Below are 22,759 nucleotides of genomic sequence, written 5' to 3' on the forward strand. Positions count from 1 at the left end.
TGCTAGTGTAATTTTTAGTGCTCCTTTACACAAATCTGTTCTCATATCTATTGTCTTTGGTTTTAAGAGAGTCTGTTCAAATGAAAATGGTCATGTTCTTCTCGGCAACAGAGGTTTTGCCTCGTTGAACCTTTCCTGACAGAGACTAGATGTACAGGGGATATAAAAACCTCTACAGCACGCACGCCCACCATAATCAGGTCACCCTGTCCTTTCAGTTGCTATGATTATAATGAAGTAACTACATCCACAATGAAAAATGGTTTATTTCACTTCGGAACATGCAAGTAAATCACATGAAAAGTTGGTATTTTGAAACTAGATTCACAAAAAGAAAAAAAAAAAGGATGGCTCCACATCTGCACCAAACTAGGCATTTGGTAGAAATCTGGTGGAAGATGGCAGACAGTGAATTTGTGAAAGTGAGGCACGCATGGCTGCGCAAATGATCAAAGTCCCAGCCATGGAAACTAAGAGAACAAGTGGCTCCACACGTGCCTCATACTGAGAGTATAGTCTGGTGCAGAATCTCATAGACGACGCGCTTCCTAAAGTACGGCATGTGCTGCTGGCCAAACGAGATGGGCGCGTCCCGGGATATACACTCGGCGTACTGGCAAGTGAACATGCCGCAGTCACTGCCATTTTGCTGCCGTGGCACATCCATTACTTTCAAAGTCCAGCTGTCCCAGTCGAGACCGTGGTTGCGTTTGTGCTGGCTCTCGTCTTCCAGGTACCGCTGCAGTGTGGCCAGGCAGCTTGGCTGTTCGGACGCCGAGCCGATGCTGTCGTAGTAGGCGATGTGGCGCTTGCGGAAGTCCACTACGGCAAGGCACCAGTGCATGGTGAAGTGCAGGGGCACCAGCAGGATATCAAATGAAAACAGGTCGACGGTGCGCGTCCACCGTTTGAGAGCGGCGTGGCCATTGGATGCCAGCTTGGGAAAGAAGAACGTGTTGAACGCATACACGCGGGGTGAGCCTTGTTTCTCGGAGCGCAGCATCAGGAGATTCATGTAGAAGTTCACCACCTCGTCGTTCAACCACTGGCTGTCGGACAGCGTGTGCATGTCGGCCCTGCTGATGTTGAGTCGGAAGGCCGATGCCAGCACCTCATCGGCCGGTGTCGGCACCAAAGCTTCCTCTACCTCATGCTGCATAGCCGATGTGAGGCTGGGCATCACGACTCCTTCGACATCGCGAACGACGCTTGACCGATCTAACTGTCGCTGTTTTGGCACGCAAAACCTTTCGGCTACGCGAAGACGTTCTTTCAAGGCAGCGTACCAGTCTGCCGATCCAACCGAGCTCACACTCTGACGCGACACTTCAGACATTGAGAGTTGGTAAGCGTAGCTCGAGCCAAGGATCTTCTTCTGGATCGAATGCTGGAGCGTGCGCACGTTCGAAGGCGGGGCGAAGCGACGGTGGTCGTCGACGTTTGGTTCTTCAAAGTCCAGTTCCATTCTGCATTCGTAGTACATCTTGAGCATATTCTTGTAGTAGAAAAGCTCGTCGACAGACTTGGACACCAACCCAGTGCACACTTTTTTTCTCCACACAAAGCAAGGCCGACTATGATCAGTTTCGTCTGCCACGGTTCTGTGCCAGTTCTCACTATTTCCGTAGCGCCGGAGACGTGGTCTGTAGAAAGCTTCTGTACGATTCCGCACCTGCACACTCGCGATCCATTCCTGCCAGTCAGAGTGCCTGTTCTCTTCAATGTCTTTGGAACCTGTGCCCAAAAAGCCGCAACCGGGCCGCAATTTTTCTGTGCTGTTGTAGTACCCGCCGCGCGCCCCCAGCAGGTTTTCGCATGCTGACGTACCGGCTTGTGGCGCTTCTAGTCGCGGCACCATGCTGCAGGTGGTCATTTCAGATATTCCACGATATGCTATTTGAGCAAGTCAGAACTGCAGAACAAACTCTGGTGGTTTGCAGCTCTGTCAAAGAAAACGAAGCATACATTCAAGCGGTGCGAATGGCTAAACGCCAATAGCAATAGACTGAAGAAAAACGAAAGAAGCGAAATTTACTGTTGCCAGATGCCTGTAAATACGTCCTATTGTTGGGGTCGCATAGAAAAATAAGAAGCTTACAGTTCATTTGAAAACAATAATGTTTTTAAAGTAATTAGAATAAATTTAGTGTATATGTTCTAAATTTACATTTTTATGGTTTAAATTATGAGCATTGAATCAACCGCAAAGCATGGCACCACAAGACGCACAAAGCACGGTGTCTTCATGAGCAGCGACATCAGCGTTTGAAATGTATGGAGGGATGTTAGGTTGATGGCGAACGTAAGCATGATGGAGAAATGAAAGTGCGCTGTGCGGCCGAATGGTTGAAAGCTAAAAAAGGCTGCGGCGCCGATGGAGTTAACTGTGTTGTAGCCAGCTTGTGATGTCGGCGTTGTTTCATGTCTTGTGTCTTGTACTGAAAGCAGGTGTTAGGAGAAGCTCGCGTAACCACATTTAGTGATCTTTGAAGCAGCTGTTTGCCATGACATCACAAAATGTTTACACCTTTCCGAATTTGAACAAAGAGCCGGACAACTTCTTCACTTACACCGATGGAGTTCGGTTGCGGAAGACACCCGTTGTCATTGATAATGGTGAGCGTTTCTGATTGTGGTTTATTGCACTGATGTATTCGTTAACTCCGCTGAATCAACGCAAATGATGAGCTCTTCCGTGTATAGTTTACACTGATGCATTGGTTAACTATCTCGCTGAATCGTTGCTTTCAGGTTCTTATGAGTGCCGAGTTGGCTGGGCGTCTGATGAAGCACCACGAATGATATTTAAAAACATAACAGCGAAACAAAGAGGCAAGAAGGCACGTAAGCATGTTTTAGCCCCCAACGGCTAAGGCGCAAAGTCTTCACATTCATCCTCTCCCTCCTCTCTTTCTCGTTTCTCGCCTGCAGGAAAGTGACGTACAAGTTGGAAATGACATTGCAAACATCGAGGCTGTTCGGTGGCTACTGAAGACCCAGTTTGACCGAAACGTCGTGACGCATTTTGACATACAGGTGCATTTGCATGGAGCCTTCTTAAAAGTGAATAAATTAAACCTGAGGTGAATTCGGCCTATTGCTATACAAGTGTCGCACTGTAAATAACTTTTATTTTTATTTTTCCTTCGCCCGTTTTTGTAGGAACATATCTTTGACCACATATTCAGCCACCTTGGTATCCCTACAGAAAATAGGGTGGACCATCCCATTGTGATCACAGAGGTTATTGGCAACCCTAGTTACTACCGGCAGAGTGAGTACTGTTGGTATTGCAAGGTGAACAGAGTTATTCTCTACTTTTTGCATAATCACTGCCTTGCAGATATGTCAGAACTGCTCTTTGAACATTACCATGTTCCCCAAGTACTCTATGGCATTGATGCATTGTTCAGCCTGCACCACAACTGCTCCAAGAAAGCTGGTAAGTTTATATTTATATTATATATATAACCAATGGTAGGACAGGGCGTCCTACCGTGATTTGGTCCCATGCTACCGTAATTTGGCCCCAGGTTGATGACATAGCTTGTGGTGGTTGCCAGGTAAACAAAAAAAAGATAAATTCTGAGGTTTTACATGACAAAATCATGATCGGGTTATGAGGTGCACCATAGTGGTGGACTCCAGATCAATTTTAACCGCCTGGGACTCTTTAATGTGCAGTTCACCTAAATCCAAATACGCAAGCGTTTTTGCATATCGCCCCCATCAAAATGCCGCCACTGTGGCTAGGATTGAACCCGCAATCTCGAGCTCGGCAGTGCAACGCTGTGGCGACTAAGCTACTGTGGCAGGAGGTTGCCAGCTAAATGTGGGTTTCTGGGCTTGGAAAAGTGGTGGCATGCAGTGAATGAGGTAGCCCAGGGAGGTGTATCAGAAGTGCTCATCAAATGTGGTACATATGCAGCTTGCTTAGTGTGCCAATGTTTTGGCAAATGCTACTTCTGACCATTTTACAGGCAAGTATGAGGAAGTAAAAGTGTGCAGTGATGCAGCATATGTCCTACTGATAAAATAGAGAATAAGTCAAACTTTTTAATGTGTTCGCATTCTTTGGGTACATCAGACACTTTTTGGGGGCTCTCACTATATCTATCTATATTTGTTTGTTCGTGTCTATATGTTTGTATCTAACTTTTTCTGCCTACCTGGGTCACTGGGTAGTCAGTGCTCAAATGTGTAGCGCATGAGCTGCTTGGCTTAGGGAACAGGGTTCGAAACCAACCATGGGACCAGCATGGGTCACCGAGTATGTGGAAATATGAACATATGGACGGCTCTTCAACAAACCTCTTTCACCTCAATACGGGCACTGTATACGTCTGACTGGGTAGGTACTGCTGTTCGAAGAAATTGTTTGACGCTGACTTGGAGCACTTGGGTATATGCCAGTAGGTGTGTGCTGCTCTTCAATGAATGCCTCTCGTGCCAATGATTTAGCAAGCTGTGCCATGAATGCACTGGGTATGTGCAACTAAGTGTGAGGCCAAGTGAGGGAACAATTCTCAGTGTTCGCAGGCACCACCGTGCCATGCTTCTCATCTTGGAGGCCACGCGCAGAATTCACAGCAGCACCACTAGACGGCACAGCGTGTCCAGAAAGAAGTGCGAGAGATGAGTCCGGTTGCCATGTGATGCGTTTGTCTGCATTCGCTCACACCGGCGTACCATGCATTTCGGAGGTCATGCGCAGGCTTCGCGGTGGCAGCTCTAGAGGACACCGAGTGTTCTTAGTGAAGCACAAAAGAGGAATCCTACTGCAGTACATGCCTCATAAAAAAAATCAAACCCCCCTTTCTTAAACAAAGATGGTTGAATGTGAAGCTTTTCCCCAATGCAAACTGAATCAAAGTCCAAAGCCAACGGCCACGCAATGAACCCAAGAAATGCATATGTGGTTTGATTGCTTGTTTAGAATTGTATTTTTTGAACGTTGAAGTTGAATGAAGACACATTTCATGCAGTTGCATAGCCTTTACTTTAGATCATCTAGCCGTTGATTACACGCGCTTTCACACTTTCACCGATGACTCTACACTTCCACAGTATTGCCTTGCGATCGCCGTGGTAGACGGTCAGAAGCTCTGCCATCGTAATGTGACACAGCCTGCTTGCAAATCTGAGATCAATGCAGGAACGGTGTTGTGTCATGGGTCTCTGTAGCGTCTTCAGTCTCAACGAGTAGCCATTTAGCAAGAAACTCTTGATTCATTTGCCGTGCTCTTTTGCCACATCGATGTTAAAGTCAATGAACATGACTATTGCTGTACTACGTGGCTTTAAGGTCTTCATCGTTTCTGCCAGGAATGTTTTCACATCACGAGACGTGTTCGGTCTGATGTACACGCTGATGTTCATTCCGTCATATATCATTCCGTCATACTCTCAACTACATATATAATCTGTCAGTCTGACTGTAGTAGTTCTGCGGAAACCCGCAAGGTGGAGAGAAGTAATTATTAAAGGGAAAATCAGACAGCCACCCATTCGTAGCAATTGCTATAAAGGAAACCGATACGGGTTCCTCGAAAGAAAATCCTCAGAGTTGAGGAAAAATTTGTCCTGGTCCGGGACGGTCGCGGACGGTCCCGGACCAGGATGAATTTTTCCTCAACTCTGAGGCTTTTCTATTGAGGAACCCGTATCGGTTTCCTTTATAGCAATTGCTATGAACGGGTGGATGTCTGATTTTTTCTTTAATAATCTGTCAGTGCACTGCAATAAATTAAAAGGTTGTCAGTCACTCTAGCATAGGCCAATGAGGATCAAGGTGAAAGGCCTGTGCGCTCATGAGACATTCATTGAAGGGACACTAAAGGAAAGTATTAAGTCGAGCTAGATAGATGGAGTATGCGGCTAGAAGCCTGTCATCGTTTTATGTATGCCAATGTATCAATTTTTTGCCTAAAGATTGCCATCGAAGGTCCCGCTGCTTTTCTCAATCTGAATCGCACACGCCAAAGTGAAGGACTTGGTGTTATCTCCACATGACTGACCTCTGTGCCATTGTTGTCTTTGGTAGACTCTTTATTTAGGTCTACCGTATATACCAAGTGTACTGCTTGGCGGGTGTAGGTGTTCAGCTTGTGTGAGATATTCTGTGGTTCTATTTGAGTTCAGGTTCTGCCAGGAATGTTTCCGCGTCATGAGACGTGTTCAGTGTGATGTGCACGCTGATGATCACAAGACTTGTAGGCATCTCGACTGCACAAGCGTCTCCCACGTGGCTTCTGCATGCCGTTGCCGATACATGGGATGCCGTTGCTGATACATGGGATCGGCCTTACGGGCACGATCGTGCTTACATTCGCGTATGGCAGCCTCTTCTGTCGTGTGCTGCACCCGTGGCCTACCCATGGTGACGGCTGGGAATGCGTTATGTGACACGCTTGATGCAATGCAGACATATACAGTTTGTCTGGGTAGCGTGGCATTCAGGCATCTTTCTTTAAGAAAGGGGCTTTGATTTTTTATTTCCAGATCCTAAGACGGAGCCTGTGTTCACGTGCACTTGCTGTCTTCGATAAGCAGGGAAGCTCAGTTAATCGTGACAGGGGTGGTGTCATTCCTAGCAGATGCAACTTGTGCTTCCAGTGAACTTTGTGCCTATGCATTACTCTTGCTGAGCTCGTCGCTTCGTGCTGTTATGAGGCACTGACCGGCCGGCCAGTTGAAACTTGCGCAGTACTGTGATTGTAAACTGTAGTGTTCTACCCAGATGTGCAAGTTGGCTTTCCTGCAGTGTGTTTTTGGCACTCACGGACGAATCAGTGAGACATAGCTTGCTTTAATAACTTGTTTTGATGGCGGCAACATGTTGTGTGGCTATATCATTCAATCCTAATGCATTACCGTAGACAGTCATCGTAAAATGGGTTCTGCAGCAATATTTTTCTCCTATATGAAATGCTTCTGAGCTCTCAGATATGCTCTTATACAAATCATAATTGATGATGAAGACACTCAAAGTCCTTTAAGCATGGCTCTATGGGTTAAAGAAAGAAGTCTGCTAAGGACTGCTTCCTAGCTGCACAGCAGCTTGTCTGCCGTTTTCATAAAACAGCCAAGTAGAATTTTACAAAGTGATCCTTGTATTTTTTTCTTTTCTTTTTCGATTTCTTCACCTCATGCCTTTTACATCCATTATGAAACATGTTACCAATGCAATTGGGTAAGATTCAACTATTAGAAACAGATCTTAATTAGATGAAGCATCCAATTAGGCTGGTAACATGTTCCCCAGCTGGTACATTTAATCAGCTATAATTTTACCTCCATTGACTCCTTTCACTACGTCCTTAAGGCACAGCTAAACAGTTGCTTGCTGGGAATTATTTTTCACCTGACTTATGTCTTTCACCTGTCTCAGTCTTCCATCATCTTTCTGTCAAAATGTGTAGTGACCTGAACTTTGATTCTGAAATCAAATAGTCTTACACATAGTTTTTAAAGAAGTGTTTAGTTTGTTTTAATTTAACTGTATTTTGCTAATGCAACAGTGGCCATCCTTTTTCTTCTGTTTTTAGAGAATGCATTGGTCTTGTCTTTTGGACATCACACAACACACATCATCCCTGTACTGAATGGGCGAGTTGACATCGAGAACTCCAAAAGAATAAGTCTTGGTGGAAACAACATAACAGCATACTTGCAGAGGCTCTTGCAATTGAAGCACCCACATTTGACAGCTGCAGTGACATTGAGCAGAGCTGAGGTAGGTGGCTCCCTTTGCACCACTGATAAATTTTATGAAACAGCTGCTTGTAATTGCAGGACTTCAAAATTTGTTATCAGTGATTTCATTTTCTTTTTTGTAATACCTTGTGTAACTACTCATTGCGACTGATGACATATATAACCTTAAAAGGAAGAGGTCTGAACACCGACGAAACGTAAATATATATTCTAAACGATTTTGATCAGTGTCCAGACCTCTTCCTTTTAAGTATGTATTATCCTGACCAGACGGGCTTCCGTCAGACTCTCGACTACATATATAATCTGTCAGTGCACTGCAATAAATTAAAAGGTTGTCAGTCACTCTAGCATACGCCAAAGAGGATCAAGGTGAAAGGCCTGTGCATTCATGAGACATTCATTGAAGGGACACTAAAGGAAAGTATTAAGTCGAGCTAGATAGATGGAGTATGTGGCTAGAAGCCTGTCATCGTTTTATGTATGCCAATGTATCAATTTTTTGCCTAAAGATTGCCATCGAAGGTCCCGCTGCTTTTCTCAATTTGAATCGCACACGCCAAAGTGAAGGACTAGGCATTATCTCCACATGACTGGCCTCTGTGCCGTTGTTGTCTTTGGTAGACTCTTTATTTAGGTCTATAATACCAAGTGTACTGCTTGGCGGGTGTAGGTGTTCAGCTTGCGTGAGTCATTCTGTGGTTCTATTTGAGTTCAGGTTACCAGTGAGCCTTCGCTGTGGCAGCCGGCAGGGTGGTCAATTGCTTTACCTTGCTGAAAAGCAATGTCATTTGCAGTGGCGGTTTGCGGCCGCCCTCTGCGAATCGGAGGCGGTGACCCCACACAAAGGGTTACCATAGTCGACAACAGAGGGCGCCACTCTGATTTTCTGTTTTCATCATTTTCTCATTTGCAGAAAGCTCTGTTTTTATTACGAATGAAGAATTCATTATTACAGAAGCATAATGTTTCAATCTAGCTCGACTTAATATTTGCCCTTAGTGTCACTTTAAATTACTTGACATTCTCATTCGAATGCATTGTTTACCAAAGGTTGTGGGTTTGAGTGCCTTAATTAACTCTATGTTAATTAAGTGTGCTATAATTAACTTCACCTTAATTAAGACCAAACATTGTGGATTCGAGTACTTGAACTCTATCTGAATTAACTTTGCCTTAACACCAAAGGTTGTGGCTTTGACTCCCAGCAAAAGTCCACAATTTTTCTGCCATTTAATTTTCCGGATGGCCAAATTTTCTGCCCGTGTGCCATCTAAGACTTTTGCCTTAATAAGGTTTTTTAGTGTGGCTCAGGTGCCTTATGATGTGATTAGCAGTGTGAAGTCTTGAGACCAGGTTAGAAACAGGTGGCCATATGATATGAGACACAAAAATACTTTTTGGTTTAGAGCACAGTAGGAATGTGCTTCCAGCCATTTTCTCCCCACCAACTGAGCTCACGGATTCATTCTTGCCACTGTAGGAGTCTGTAACAACACTACAGTGGACACTTCTGAACAACAGCAACAGAAACATTTCTTCATGCTGGCGTTCAGCAATGAGTGTTGCATAAAATCAGAGGCTTGCAGTCTCTTCTGGTGCATTCATGATATGCTAGAAAACCTTCCAATCGCCAAGAACATGAGAGCAGGGATAATATATTGTAATAATTGATTTAATTTTTCGTTCTTATCATTCATCATGACTAGTGGCTAATTCTGGGAATAACAGTGAAGTGGTTTCGTGTGAATGAATGGCAAAGGGTGAAAATAATGGAAAACAAATGAATCAATGAACTAAAGAGCTGACAGCAAACAAGCACAACAATGCAGCAGCATACATAGCATCGCATATATAGTAGCTGCAAGGACGAGTTCTTCACGCAAGGAATGTTTTCATTTATGGTTAACGTACGTGCACACTTGAATCGTGTAGTATATGGGTTGCCACGAGGTTTTATTTATGACGCAGTCTTCTAACATGCATTTCACCATAATGTGAGATGGTACAACATCCTTGTGAAATTTCGGAAGTTTGCTTTTATCACATGAAAACGTCAGTGATTGCATTGACACCAATTATTCTTGCAGTGAGTGTTCTAAAATCAGCTTCCTAACAATCTATATGTATTATTTATGCTCTTAAAGTTTCAGTTGCAGGCAAAGTTTTCTGAGCACAATAAAAAAAGGGCTGATGTCATGAATGTCAAGCATGCCACCACTGGTCACAATGTGCTGATTCTGGGCACTGAACGTTGGACAAATGCTTGCCGCGGTAGCTTAACTATGGCATTGCACTGTTGAGCTAGAGGTTGAGAGTGTGATCCTGGCCACAGTGGCCACGTTTTGATAAGGGGAAAATGTAAAAAATGCTCATGTACTTAGATTTAGGTGCACCTTAAAGAACCCCAGGTGGTCAAAATTAATTAATCCAGAGTCTCCTACTGTGGCACGTCTCATAATCATATTGTGGTTTTGCACGTACAACACCAGAAATGAAATTAATTGTTGATGTCTGAAAAAATAAAACTACTCATTTAGAAAAAGCATGAAACTAACCAAAAAAATAAGAGTGTGGGGGGAGGTACATGTTCAGGAAGTGTAGATTTTGCATCCGATTTCTGTCATTTCAAATGGTAAAGGCAAAAGGTAAAAATTGTATGTAGCTACCACTTTAACCCCTTGAGTGTTCTGGACGAGCTCAGGTCGTCAACATGATTTTGGTTGACAAATTTCCCTTTGGACAAGCTCAGCTCATCAACAGCAATTATCCCATTTTCAAAGTGATTTAGACGAACCCATTATGCCCGCTTAATTTTCGTCTACTACATAGACAGCTGCAGTGCCAGCATTTGAAATCCATGGTTATCTTGCTCTTTTTTGTTTTACTACATAGATGTCAGCACTTCTTCAGTGCCTTGAAGGCCACGTTGATTCAGTCCTTGTGTTGTACAACGTAGATGGCAGCACTTTGTCAGCGCTTAAAGACCATGTATTTGGAATCATGCATATTTTGTGCCCTGGCAGATTTGTAACAGTGGCATCTGCCGTTGACAGTTCGCATGTGAGTTGTGCGTGCAAAAGCAAAGTGCCGCTTGACTCTGACAGTGAAAGTGAGTGTGAAAACGATGCACTTGAGTTTTGTTATTCACGTGAAGAGAATGATAATAGTATTCTTACCGAAGGTAATGATTCGGAAAGTGAAGCCGACATTGACTTGGCCCGGCAGCGGTGGAGCATTTTCACACATAAAACATGAACCAAATCGGTTGAAAATCTTTAGAAGGGTTTTCGATGGAGTGAAGTTTGAAAATAAGCCATAAAAATAAAAATAGTCACGTTTGGTCAAAGTAATAAAACACTTAAAGGGCCCCTCACCAGGCCACACAGCAAATGTTGGTTACATGCTGGAGGTTATGTGCTCTCTAATGAGTGTTCTACCAAAATAATTATTCAAATTAGTTCAATAATAGCAGAGATTGAAATATTTGAAGTGCCAGGAACCCATGATTTCAGGAGGCGTGCATCACCGCCAACATAGACACTCTCTCCACTTGCCTCTTCTAGCCTCCGCAAGTGAAATTTTTTACCCAGTCTTCTCCCACACCACAACCTTGATGAATATGTCACATGCCTCGCCTTCTTTTTTTCTTTCTCTCTTGCATTTTTGCTGAGTGGCGCACTTCCGATGGCAGTCTCGCACACAGGCTGTTGTGTTTGTCTCGTTTCACACAGTGGACGATTTTGCAGATTGTGCATGAGAACACCTGATTAGCAGTGTAAGCCACTGCTACAATCACGAGCATACTGGGCTATACTGGGACTTTTTCTTTTTCATCTTGTAACTGTTATTGCTTGTAAAACTACAAATAATTCCTTGACGGTTGCTGGAAAAAGAAAAAAAATGTTACTTGCAGCATCTGGTTCATCAGCACTGTTACGTCGCAGAGAATTACATTGGCGAACTGGAAAAGTGGGCTGACATTGACTATTTTGATGAGCACTGTCGACAAGTTCAGCTTCCATACAACATGGTGAGAACATTTCTTTATATCTGCTTTCTGTATTTTTTTAATAAAAAAAAATGCTGGAATTGTTTGCATTTGAAGGAGCACTGATGCTCATAGATGTGTGAAAGGGGGAGTGACACTTCCTTCTTAACTGGAGGGGGTGTAAATGTGTCTCACAGCAGTTGGTTTCTATATTATTACTCGCATTTAGCTCTTCATCATCCTATTTATGTCCATCATGAATGGTCAGAAATTTACAGAAGGATAAGAATGGATTGGGGGGGGGGGAGCCACGTACAGCAGGCATTACCAAGTCATCCTGAAAACGAAAAGTGTAAAACCATTGCATTTTACTGGTACTTACATATGATGCAGAAACTTAAGCTTAAAAAGAAGTTAAAGGGACCCTGAAATGATTTTTGATGATTTTGTACAAACATACTGAGTTGTTAGGGTAGGTACTTCTGATCATTAAGTGACGCATTTAAGCACTCTGTGTAAAGCGTGTAACTTATTATAAGGTTTTATAAATGTACATCGCTGCCGATTGCAGCGGCACTGCTCCCCCAAGTTTTCAGCCGCCCCCTCCCAATTGACGCTTAGCCCAATTGATGGCAGTTAGGTGATCTATCTGATTGGCTACCCAGGACCGCTATCTTTCACACGTTTGAAATACTGATGTTTGATTTTGCCTCACGTGATTGGCCTAGGCCACGATATTGGCACGGCCTAGTACAAAAGCTGACATTCGGTTCGGTGTCATGTGATTGGTGTAGATTGGCCCAGGTGGCGAAATCGGCGTGACCTAGGCGCCTTCGGAACCGCAAAGTCTCCATGCATGATAGTTTCAACAGCGGTCGCGGTTTTGTTTGCAACGGTTGCGGCAAATAATAGTTTTGTTTTTACTCAGTACAAAGGTGTCGAGGATGAGGAGCACTGTGTACATCGCGATGGTCGGCGACCTGGCGACACTGCGAAAAAATAATTGGGATGTGCGCGCGGTAGTGCAGAGTGTCTCAGATGAAGATGCGCGCTGTGGCCACACTGTGAAGGAAGTCGCGAAGCCTTCGCTGCTGCGAGCGCTAATCAGTCACAAGATGAGGATTGTAGCTTCCGCACTGCTTTTGTGGAAAACAGAAACAGGTTTTGCTGAGATATTCAGTAAATAAAAGCGTGGTGACATAGAGTGCATTTGCTTATTGTTTTCTTGATACCCTCGATAATTCGACATTCGGTTAATTTGGACATTTTCGGTCCCATGAAATCCGAATTAACGAGATTTTACTGTATAGCAATAACCAAGTGTATTCTAGTTTGCTGCTGGTGTAAATTTTCATCAGAAGCTTAATCATGAACACGTCTTTTTAAATGTTTAAAATGTTTCACACTTGCTTACAGCAATAGTAGCTCTGTGTTTGGATGGTTAAGCTCTGCACTACCAGGTGGCTGCTCTGTGCAGGCTGCTCACGTTTATGCTAAAGCCTCCTCATCACAGTGGTAGTAGTCTGGTAGGGCTTCACTTTACGCCTCCGCCCATCCGTTAAAAAAGTTCTAGCTTGCCTGCAGTTATTGCTGCAACAGAATGCTTGCAACATACGGTACTTGGATAGCTCTCGCGGGGAATAACGGACAGATGGCTAGCAGAGAGATTGGAGAAGCTTCAGGCACTGGCTCAAAGACAACCGGTAGTAGACGAGATGATGTCATATCATGACATGGAGCCAGTGAAGGAGGAGCTTAGCCCCGATCACTTGGTGAATGAGTTGAGGAGAAAAAGCATGGCTAGGGAGGAAGGTAACTTGTAATCGTCCATAGCTTTCTTAATATGAAATGCTCCACTTAAATTGCGGTGCTTATGTTTTATTGTAGCTGTACCCTATGCGTCTACAAAATTTGTCCAAATCATTTCAGGGACTCTTTAAGGACTGCATAATGAGTGAATGAGTGATAGAATGAAAAATGTTAGGCATAATGTTAAGAGACGGGAAGACAGCGGTGTGAATTAGAGAGCAAACAGACATACCGTATTTACCCGCGTAATTTGCGCACCCCTAATATTTAGCCAGCTTTAAAAAAAAATCACTCTCATATTTTGCGCTCCTCATCCTGCCTGAGCCAGCTCGCTGGTGCATGCACACGTATAGACTTTGGACGGTGCCGCCCCTCGCCGCGCAGGCGAGCACAGTCATACACAAGATGGGCTTTGAGTGTGAAGTCCCTTCTTCCGAGGACTTCGTTCTTTTCTCCGGAAGCCCCCAAACTACGGCGGACCGTACCTGAACATGCGAACCATTGATGTGTTGTCGGAACTGTTCGAGCGTTTGCCTCCCTCTATCTCCCTTTCTCTCCTGCCATGAGAACGCATGCACGTGAAAGCGCATGGACTATTTTCTGCATCGGAGATATGCAAGGTCCATCCCCGCCAACTTTTCCCCTCGTTGCCCCTCGTTCTCCGCGTCCGCGCTGCGGTGCACCTTTGGTTGATTTCGGAAGTTTAGGTTTCGCCATGAGCCAGTCGCGTTTTCGATGTTCACTTGCGATGGGCTACAATAACCATATGGTGAAATTCGAGCTCGCTGTTATAGAGTTTGCAGAATAAAATGGGAACCGTGCTGCCGCCAAGCACTACAGCATGAATGCGAGTCACGTTCGGTACTGGAGAAAGCAGAAGAGTTCGCTTGTAGATACAGGACCTGGAAGGAGAGCATTCCAAAGACTGAAGCAAGGAAAGTTTCCTGCTGTAAAGAAGACCTTTTCAAATATGTGCGAGAGCTTAGGTCTTCTGGTATCGCCGTGTTGTGCGAGAGCTGCAGTTCGAGGCAAGAAAGATAGTGCAGGAGAAAGGGGTCTCTGCTGCGACGTTCAAGGCAAAAAGAGGGTGGGTGACGCGCTCCAGAGGCTCTATCAGCTGTCTCTCAGATGGAGAACGACCCTCTGCCAGTGGTTGCCACATGATTGCGAGGAGAAAGTTGGTCTGTTTCACCGTTTTTTGATTGGGCTACTCAAAACTGGAAGTGTCGACATGTCCCAGATTGGGAACGCAGATGAAACACCGTTGACCTTTGATATGCCACCTAACACAACTGTGAGCGAGAAAGGCGTCTCGTCCTTTCCTATAAAGACAACCGGCTGTGAAAAGCAACAATGCACGGTTTTTCTTGCCCTGACAGCTGATGGCCGAAAACTACCGCTGTTTCTGATCTTCAAGCGGAAGATCACAAATGAATTCCCAGTCGGATCTCTTGACAAGTGATTCTGACTAGATCATGCATGACCGGATCTGGCTGGTTAAAGTACGTGCTAATTCTGTTAAATAAACAAGTACCCTTCGTTTGTGCTATTATTTATTTTCTTTTTAATGTATATACCATGCACGTTACTAGATATTGCGCGTTATTTCGAATGTGTTCGCAAAATCTCCGCGTAATTTGCGCACCCCCTTTTCGGAGCTCTAAAATTTGCGAAATAATATGCGTAAGTTATGCAAGTACAGTAGCTAATATTCTAGTTGACATTATGAGGAAGTAATGGAGTTGGGCAGCTCATCTAAAGTGTAGGGTAAATAAAGGGTGGTTTATTAGAGTTAAAGAATGTGTTCCAAGAAAAGGGAGATGCAGTCAAGGACAGCAGACAACTAGGTGGTGTGATGAAATTTAAAAATTTTAGATGGGGCCTGTTGGTGCAATACTGGGGTAATTGGAGATCACTGGGAGAGGCCTTCATTCTCCCCGCAGGAGCGTCTGTGTGAGCAGGCGTTTGGTGCGTTGTGACACCACGTACCCGAGCACACGAGGTTGGCCCCTCCCGCGTTTAACCGTATGTGGCTTAGCCGTGTCCGGGGAAAAGGGGATCCTGGAGGTTGAGCCGATGCCGGGTGTACGGACCTTTAAGGCCCCCCGGCGGAGGCAACACACCTCTTTGGCCTCTGCTTCACGTAGACGGCACCCCCGGACTGACCCACCGGGGGGAAAATCGGTAGTTGCCTTTTCCTGTCTCTCTCTCCCTACTACCTTCATCTTTCCCTTACTTTCCACCTTTCTTGTCTCCTTCTCATTTCTTTATTACTTCCGAGCTTCCTGGCAGCAAGGGTTAACCTTGTGTGAGTAGCCAACCTTGGTTATGTCATATTTGGTTATAGTGGCGACGTACAGCTGGTCTTTGCAGGCCCTGTTTTTCAGGCCCTGCAGCGTCCCCTTGTTGGACTCCATGGTGGGTGGCTAGCGTTGCTGCCGAAAACTACACGTCTACACATGGCTACTTCCTTCCCTCCACTACCTGATCGTCCTCAGAAAAGAGGGTGCACCGAAGATGTTTTCCAATTTTTCGGACGCCAAGTCCACACCTTCCTCTGTTTTCATGTAGTACACTCTGAAAACCCAGGCAAACTAGTTCAAACCGTCTCACCATTTCTTGTTTCGAAGACGTTAACTGAAATTTTTGGTCCAGGATATAAGGCATCGAAGATGGCAAGCGGTGATCTCCTCTTGGAGCTCCGCGATCAGAAGCAGTATGAGAAACTGCCAAAACTAGTGTCATTTGGGGAAACCCAAGTAATCGTAACCCCCCACCATACTATGAATACCACCCGTGGCGTAGTCTCAGATGATGATCTTTTGGAGTTAACTGAAGCGGAACTCTTGGAGGGCTTCAGTGAATAGAATGTGATCAATGTTAAAAGAATTAAGATGAGGCGAGACTGCAAAGAAATCCAAACGAAGCACTTGATAATTACCTTCGGTTCAAGTATCCTGCCCGAGTCAATCGAGGCAGGGTATATTAAGCTCCGCGTTAGGCCATATGTGCCAAACCCCCTAAGATGTTTCAAATGCCAACGTTTTGGCCACAGCTCGCAGAGCTGCCGAGGCTGCCAAACCTGTGCGAAATGCAGTGCCCACGAACACACCTCTGAAGCTTGTGAGAACTCTCTCCACTGCGTGAACTGTGATGAGGAACACGCCGCGTACTCGCGGTCATGTCCATCATGGAAAAAAGAAAAAGAAATAGTCACAATCAAAGTTAAGGAAAACATATCGCTCAAAGAGGCACGCAGGCGGGTAGCACACCTGCCAAAGAAAAGCTTTGCCGAAGTGGCGCGTCAGGGGGCAGCGTCACAACGGCCTCCGGCGGCTGTCCGACCCACAAGCAGTGAGTCGGCAGTTACGCTGTCTGCCCCCACGGTGGCTGCAGCTAGCGCTGCTCCGCCAACCGAGCAGAAAGGACCATCGACCCCGAACGTGGGAGCAGCCGAGGCTGCCCCAACCTCCCTGGCCCCTTCCAGCGCTGGCAACAGCCGGGGCAGCCAAATCCCTCAGGGAGCCCCATCGACCTTCGGGCTGGTGGGCGCAGAAGTCTTGCCCTCCAAGGCGGGACTTTCTCTGAAAACTTCTCGCTCGCAAGAGCACGTGTCCGGAGCCTCACTAGAGGCAATGGACACTACACCTGTCCTCAAGGCGCACCAAACGCCTAAAGAGCGGCGAGGCTCCCTCGAACGCTCCAGAAAGGGCAAAACCCCGGTTACAGGGCCTCGAAAGAGCTCTGTAATCTAAGGCATCACTTCCGTTTCCGTACACACAGCATCAATTTACTTTTAAAATGGATACACAAATTATTCAATGGAATGTCAGAGGTCTTCTTAGGAACCTCGAAGATGTGCGAGAACTCATCCACAAACACAATCCAAAAGTGCTGTGTCTACAGGAAACACACCTAAAATCACAACACACAAACTTTCTTCGACAGTATGGTACTTTTCGCAAAGATTGCGATGATGCAATCGCATCATCGGGCGGTGTTGCACTTGTAATTCAAAAGAACATAGCATATCAACATTTACAGCTACGAACGGCCCTTGAAGCAGTGGCTGTTCGAGTTGTTTTGCTAAACAAACTAACCACTATTTGCTCGCTTTATATACCCCCCATTACAAACTTAGCAAACATGAATTTCAGTCCTTTATAGATGAATTGCCAGAACCTTATCTTGTTCTTGGCGATTTCAATGCACACAACTACCTGTGGGGCGACCCTCGTATAGATGCGCGAGGACGACTTGTTGAACAATGCCTTTTCTCTTCTGGTGCATGCATTCTGAATAAGAAAGAACCCACATATTACTGTCTTGCCAACAAAACCTTTTCTTCAATTGATCTCAGCATAGTTTCTCCTTCTATTCTGCCTGAACTCGAATGGGAAGTTACAAACAATCCTTACGGAAGCGACCACTTCCCCATACTGCTACGAACATCTAAAGAAAACGGATATCCACCACAGGCTCCTAAGTGGAAGATTGATACAGCTGACTGGGAGAAATTGCGAACTCTCAGTAGTATCTCATGGGATGACATGTCCTCGTTAGGAATTGATGCGGCTGTGGAATATTTTACAGCCTTCATAATATGCCGCAACTAAATGTATATCGCAAGTAAATGGTTTGGCATGCAAACAGCGTGTCCCGTGGTGGAACGACGACTGTAGGATCGCTCGTAAGAAACAGAACAAAGCGTGGGGGTTGCTACGCGCCTCTCCCACTGCGGAGAATCTGTTTAACTTTAAGAAAGTGAAATCGCAAGGCAGGCGAACACGGCGACAGGCTAGAAGAGAGAATTGGCAGAAGTTTTTATCCGGTATCAACTCGTATACAGATGAGGCCACAGTCTGGAACAGGGTTAATAGGATAAAAGGGCGACAAACATATTCACTTCCTTTGATAAACACACAAGGTGAAACACTGAAAGATCAGGCAGACTCACTTGGGGAACGCTTTGAGAGCGTGTCGAGTTCAAACCATTATTCGCAATCCTTTTTGAAATACAAACAAATAGAAGAATGTAAGCCAATAACACGAAAATCCAGACAGAATGGACCTTATAACCGGCCTTTCAGTATTGCTCAGTTGAGAGCTGCCTTGAACACATGCAAAAGCACTGCACCGGGACCTCATAGAGTCATGTGTGACATGATCAGAAACTTACATACTGACACCAAACTTACACTACTCACACTTTTCAACGCTATTTGGGCTACGGGATACCTCCCATCCACATGGAAAGAAGCGATTGTGGTCCCTGTTCTTAAGCAGGGTAAAGACCCTTCCTTGGCGGCAAGTTACCGTCCGATAGCTCTTACAAATTGTCTTTGTAAGCTTTCTGAAGAAATTGTTAACCGCAGACTTGTACATTTCCTTGAACTCAACAATATGCTCGATCCCTTTCAGTGCGGCTTCAGAGAAAGGCGGTCCACAACTGATCATCTTGTACGCATTGAAGGAAATATCCGCGATGCATTTGTACATAAACAGTTCTTCTTATCGATATTCTTCAATATGGAGAAGGCGTACGACACAACGTGGCGATACGGGATCTTGCGAGACTTGTCGGAGATGGGCATCCGTGGAAATATGCTAAACATAATAGAAAGCTATCTGTCCAAACGTACCTTCCGCGTAAAAATTGGCAATGTGTTATCGCGACCTGTTATACAAGAAAATGGTGTACCTCAAGGAGGTGTGCTTAGCTGCATGCTCTTTATCGTGAAAATGAACACCCTTCGTGCTTCATTACCGCCAGCCATTTTTTATTCTGTTTACATAGATGATATACAAATAGGTTTCAAATCCTGCAACCTTGCAGTGTGTGAGAGGCAAGTACAACAAGGCTTGAACAAAGTATCTAAATGGGCAGACGAAAACGGATTTAAAGTGAACCTGAACAAAAGTTCTTGTGTGCTTTTCGCAAGAAAGAGAGGGCTCGTTGCAGATCCCAATATCGAAATGTATGGCCAGCAAATCCCTGTGAACAAAGAGCACAAGTTCTTCGGTATCATACTTGACTCTAAACTAACATTTATTCCACACATAAAGTATCTCAAGGTGAAATGCTTAAAAACAATGAACTTACTGAAAATTTTATCCCATACAACATGGGGCAGCGACAGAAAATGTTTGATGAATCTTCACAAAAGCTTCATTCAATCACGATTGGACTACGGTGCCATGATTTATCATTCTGCAGCCCTGAGTGCTCTAAAGATGCTAGATCCGGTTCACTATTTAGGAATCCAACTGGCCACTGGCGCTTCCAGAACAAGTCCCATTGAAAGTTTGTATGTAGAATCAAATGAGTGGTCACTCCATCTCCAGAGAACATACATCAGCCAAACATATTTCCTGAAAGTCCACTCTAATCCTCAACATCCGTGTTTTAATACCGTTAACGATATGACATATGATACACTCTTTCGTAATCGTTCCTCTGTAAGACAGCCCTTTTCACTTCGTGTGAGGGAGCTTAGTGTTGAAATGGATGTCCCAATCCTCAAACATTGCCTAATGCCTCCAGCTAAGCTGCTACCTCCTTGGGAGTGGCAGATGATACAATGCGATATATCTTTCATGCAAGTTACAAAACACGCTCCAGAGATTGAAATCCAAATGCATTTCCGGGAACTCCAATACAAACACTCCTGCACAGAGTTCTACACAGACGCATCCAAGACACGCGAGGGGGTGTCCTATGCAGCCGTCAGCCCATCCTTCTAGGAATCCGACATACTGCATCCGGAAACAAGCATCTTTACGGCTGAGGCCTACGCACTATTGTTGGCTGTAAAGCATATAAGGAAAACAAAACTAAAAAAATCTGTTATATATACGAACTCCCTAGGCGCTGTGAAGGCTTTGATGTCATTTTGTAAGCACAAAAATCCAGTAATCAATGAACTATATTCCATCCTATGTAAAGCGTATATATGTAACCAGCATGTCATCATATGCTGGGTGCCGGGTCATAGGGGCATCGAAGGTAACATTCTGGCGGACCAGATGGCCACATGAATTGCATCATATTCTGTTCATCCTACCGCTGCAGTCCCTGTCACAGATCTGAGGCCCTTCTTGCGCAGGAAACTGCGAAACTACTGGCAACGCTTGTGGGACAGGGAAACAAATAATAAGCTGCACGTAATAAAGCCACAATTAGGGTTCTGGCCTTCTGCAATAAAATCACACCAGACAGATGTCCTATTCTGTCGTCTTAGAATAGGACACACATCTGGCACCCATAACTTTTTACTCACCGGAAATGACCCTCCAACCTGTGGCAGATGCGGGGAGAGGCTGACCGTGCTCCACGTCCTCCTGGAGTGTCGGAAAGCCGAATCTGAGAGAAGGAGACATTTTTCCTTAGCATACCGTCAACACATTCCTCTTCATCCTGTAATGTTTCTCGGTCCAGAACCGCTTTTTAATACAAACACAGTCCTAGGTTTCCTCAGAGATGTTGTCCTACACGTTATTAGTCCCATACATTCGTAGCGCTTCCTCTCTTGAGAGGATGCCGCTGTGATAGTCGTACTGTATAGCACATGCCTCCAGGCCCTTGTGTTTCAAGGGCTCTGGCGAGGCAGTAGTGCTCCAGGTAATTTTACCATCTCACATATCTTTTATAATGCATCATTCTCTTACGATGGACTTTATTGTTCACAGAACATGTCATTATCATCGACATAATCTTATGACAGATAGATTTTACGCATTCTAGAATCGGGGGGACTATTTTTAAGGCCCCTTTACAGCCACGTCACATCAACCTCATTGAACTCATAACTACACTGCGAATTCATCAACGCTGGCTTGGCACTCTTTGGCCATACCTGGCCCTTGCGCCAATAAAAACCACACATTCATTCATTCAGGCCTTCATTCTGGCAGTTAAAGGGCCTCTCACCAGGCCGCATAGCACATTTTGGTTATATGCTGGAAGTTGTTACATGCCCTCTTGGGAGTGTCCTACTGCAAGAATTTTTCAAATTAATTTATTAATAGCCGAGACAGAAATATTTCAGTGCTGTGAACCCATGATTTCAGGAGGCAAGGGCCACTGTCAACAAGGACACTCTCTCCACTTGCCCCGTCTTGCCTGCGCAAGCAAAATTCCTTCCCTGCATTCTCCCATACCAGAGCTGGAGGATCGCGTGACATATACGTCATGGGCCCAACCTTTCTTTCTTTTTCTTCACTTTTTTTGCTGTGCGCACACTTCTGCTGACAGTTGTGCGCACGAGCTCTTGCATTGTCTCGTTTTGCGTTCTGTACACGAGAACAGCTCATTAGCGGTATAAGTCAGTGCTGCGCAAACACTGAGGCAGACGCAAGCAGATTACAGAGCGTGATTGCGCGCTGTAACACGGTAGAAAATGACATAGTTTCGCTCTCAGCGCGCGCTACTGAAAGACATGGGAACAAGCAGGCGGAACAGAAGTACATCTCTATTGCTGCATTGTGAAGTAAAACAAAAACACCCAGACATTCAGTTATTGTGTTTTATGATTTTTCAAACTTTAATTCATCTATTGAAGCAACAGATTACACAAGTAACAGGTGTGGCCCTGAATAATTCTCGAAGTATCATGGGTAACTACGAGCGACGTTGCAGCATATACGTGTACGTAGGTGCACTTGCTGATATATGGCATTTAGTTCAAAATTTCAGCACTTTGTGCAGTGCCTCGTGATGTAATTCTTGGAAGACATGATTGTGAGCATGCATTGTCTGCACTGCACTTGTCAGCTTAAAATGGCCAGACCTGGTAAGGGGCCCTTCAACCCTTTCCCTACCGCGTTGTTTGGCCAAAAATAATACAAAAATACCGATTTCTTTTATTTGCCTAAATAATTCTACATATTTTGAAAGAACCAAAAAATATCCTTTAAAGCACTTTATTTGTAAGATCTGTGCAAAATACTTTTTTTAATGTATGGAGTGAGGAATGGCTTCACTGCACTGCACAGTGGAGATCTTCGACTTTCTGTAGTCCTTCTTGCAAAAAAATGTCTCTTTGGAAATTCAGAACAATACTGTGACAAGCGAAGCTCACACTTGTGGCAAGGGATATCAGATCCCTAAATTATCCACTTGGTGTGGTACATTTCAAAGCACGGAATAGTGCAGACTGCTACTCCACGTTCCTCGCACCAGGTACGTGTAGCGCTTGGTTTTGTGGAGAAGGAAATGCATTAGTTAATTCATTCGAAACAATT

At 44.8% G+C, this 22,759-nt stretch overlaps 2 protein-coding genes across 2 annotated transcripts in view; one reads left to right on the forward strand and one right to left on the reverse strand.

Annotated features, from left to right (window-relative positions):
- Positions 1-246: 246 nt before the first annotated feature.
- LOC142584606 (uncharacterized) lies at positions 247-2,020 on the reverse strand. Its single transcript, XM_075694739.1, has one exon. It carries the CDS (start codon positions 1,871-1,873, stop codon positions 500-502), a length of 1,374 nt encoding a protein of 457 aa, XP_075550854.1. The 5' UTR covers positions 1,874-2,020; the 3' UTR covers positions 247-499.
- Positions 2,021-2,270: 250 nt separating this feature from the next.
- The window catches only part of Arp5 (Actin-related protein 5), a 65,787-nt gene continuing 45,298 nt past the window's right edge, over positions 2,271-22,759 (forward strand). The window contains exons 1-7 of the mRNA XM_075694741.1: positions 2,271-2,616; positions 2,752-2,840; positions 2,932-3,036; positions 3,163-3,274; positions 3,344-3,442; positions 7,548-7,735; positions 11,633-11,749. Coding sequence (XP_075550856.1) covers positions 2,505-2,616; positions 2,752-2,840; positions 2,932-3,036; positions 3,163-3,274; positions 3,344-3,442; positions 7,548-7,735; positions 11,633-11,749 — 822 coding nt within the window. The 5' untranslated portion in view covers positions 2,271-2,504. The remainder of the gene's footprint in view (positions 2,617-2,751; positions 2,841-2,931; positions 3,037-3,162; positions 3,275-3,343; positions 3,443-7,547; positions 7,736-11,632; positions 11,750-22,759) is intronic.

Source organism: Dermacentor variabilis, chromosome 1, assembly GCF_050947875.1.
Source record: "Dermacentor variabilis isolate Ectoservices chromosome 1, ASM5094787v1, whole genome shotgun sequence".
Classification (NCBI taxonomy): Eukaryota; Metazoa; Arthropoda; class Arachnida; order Ixodida; family Ixodidae; genus Dermacentor; species Dermacentor variabilis.

Excerpts from the sequence above, each read along its gene's own strand:
- LOC142584606 (XM_075694739.1), bottom strand. The coding sequence starts at position 1,873 with ATGACCACCTGCAGCATGGTGCCGCGACTAGAAGCGCCACAAGCCGGT.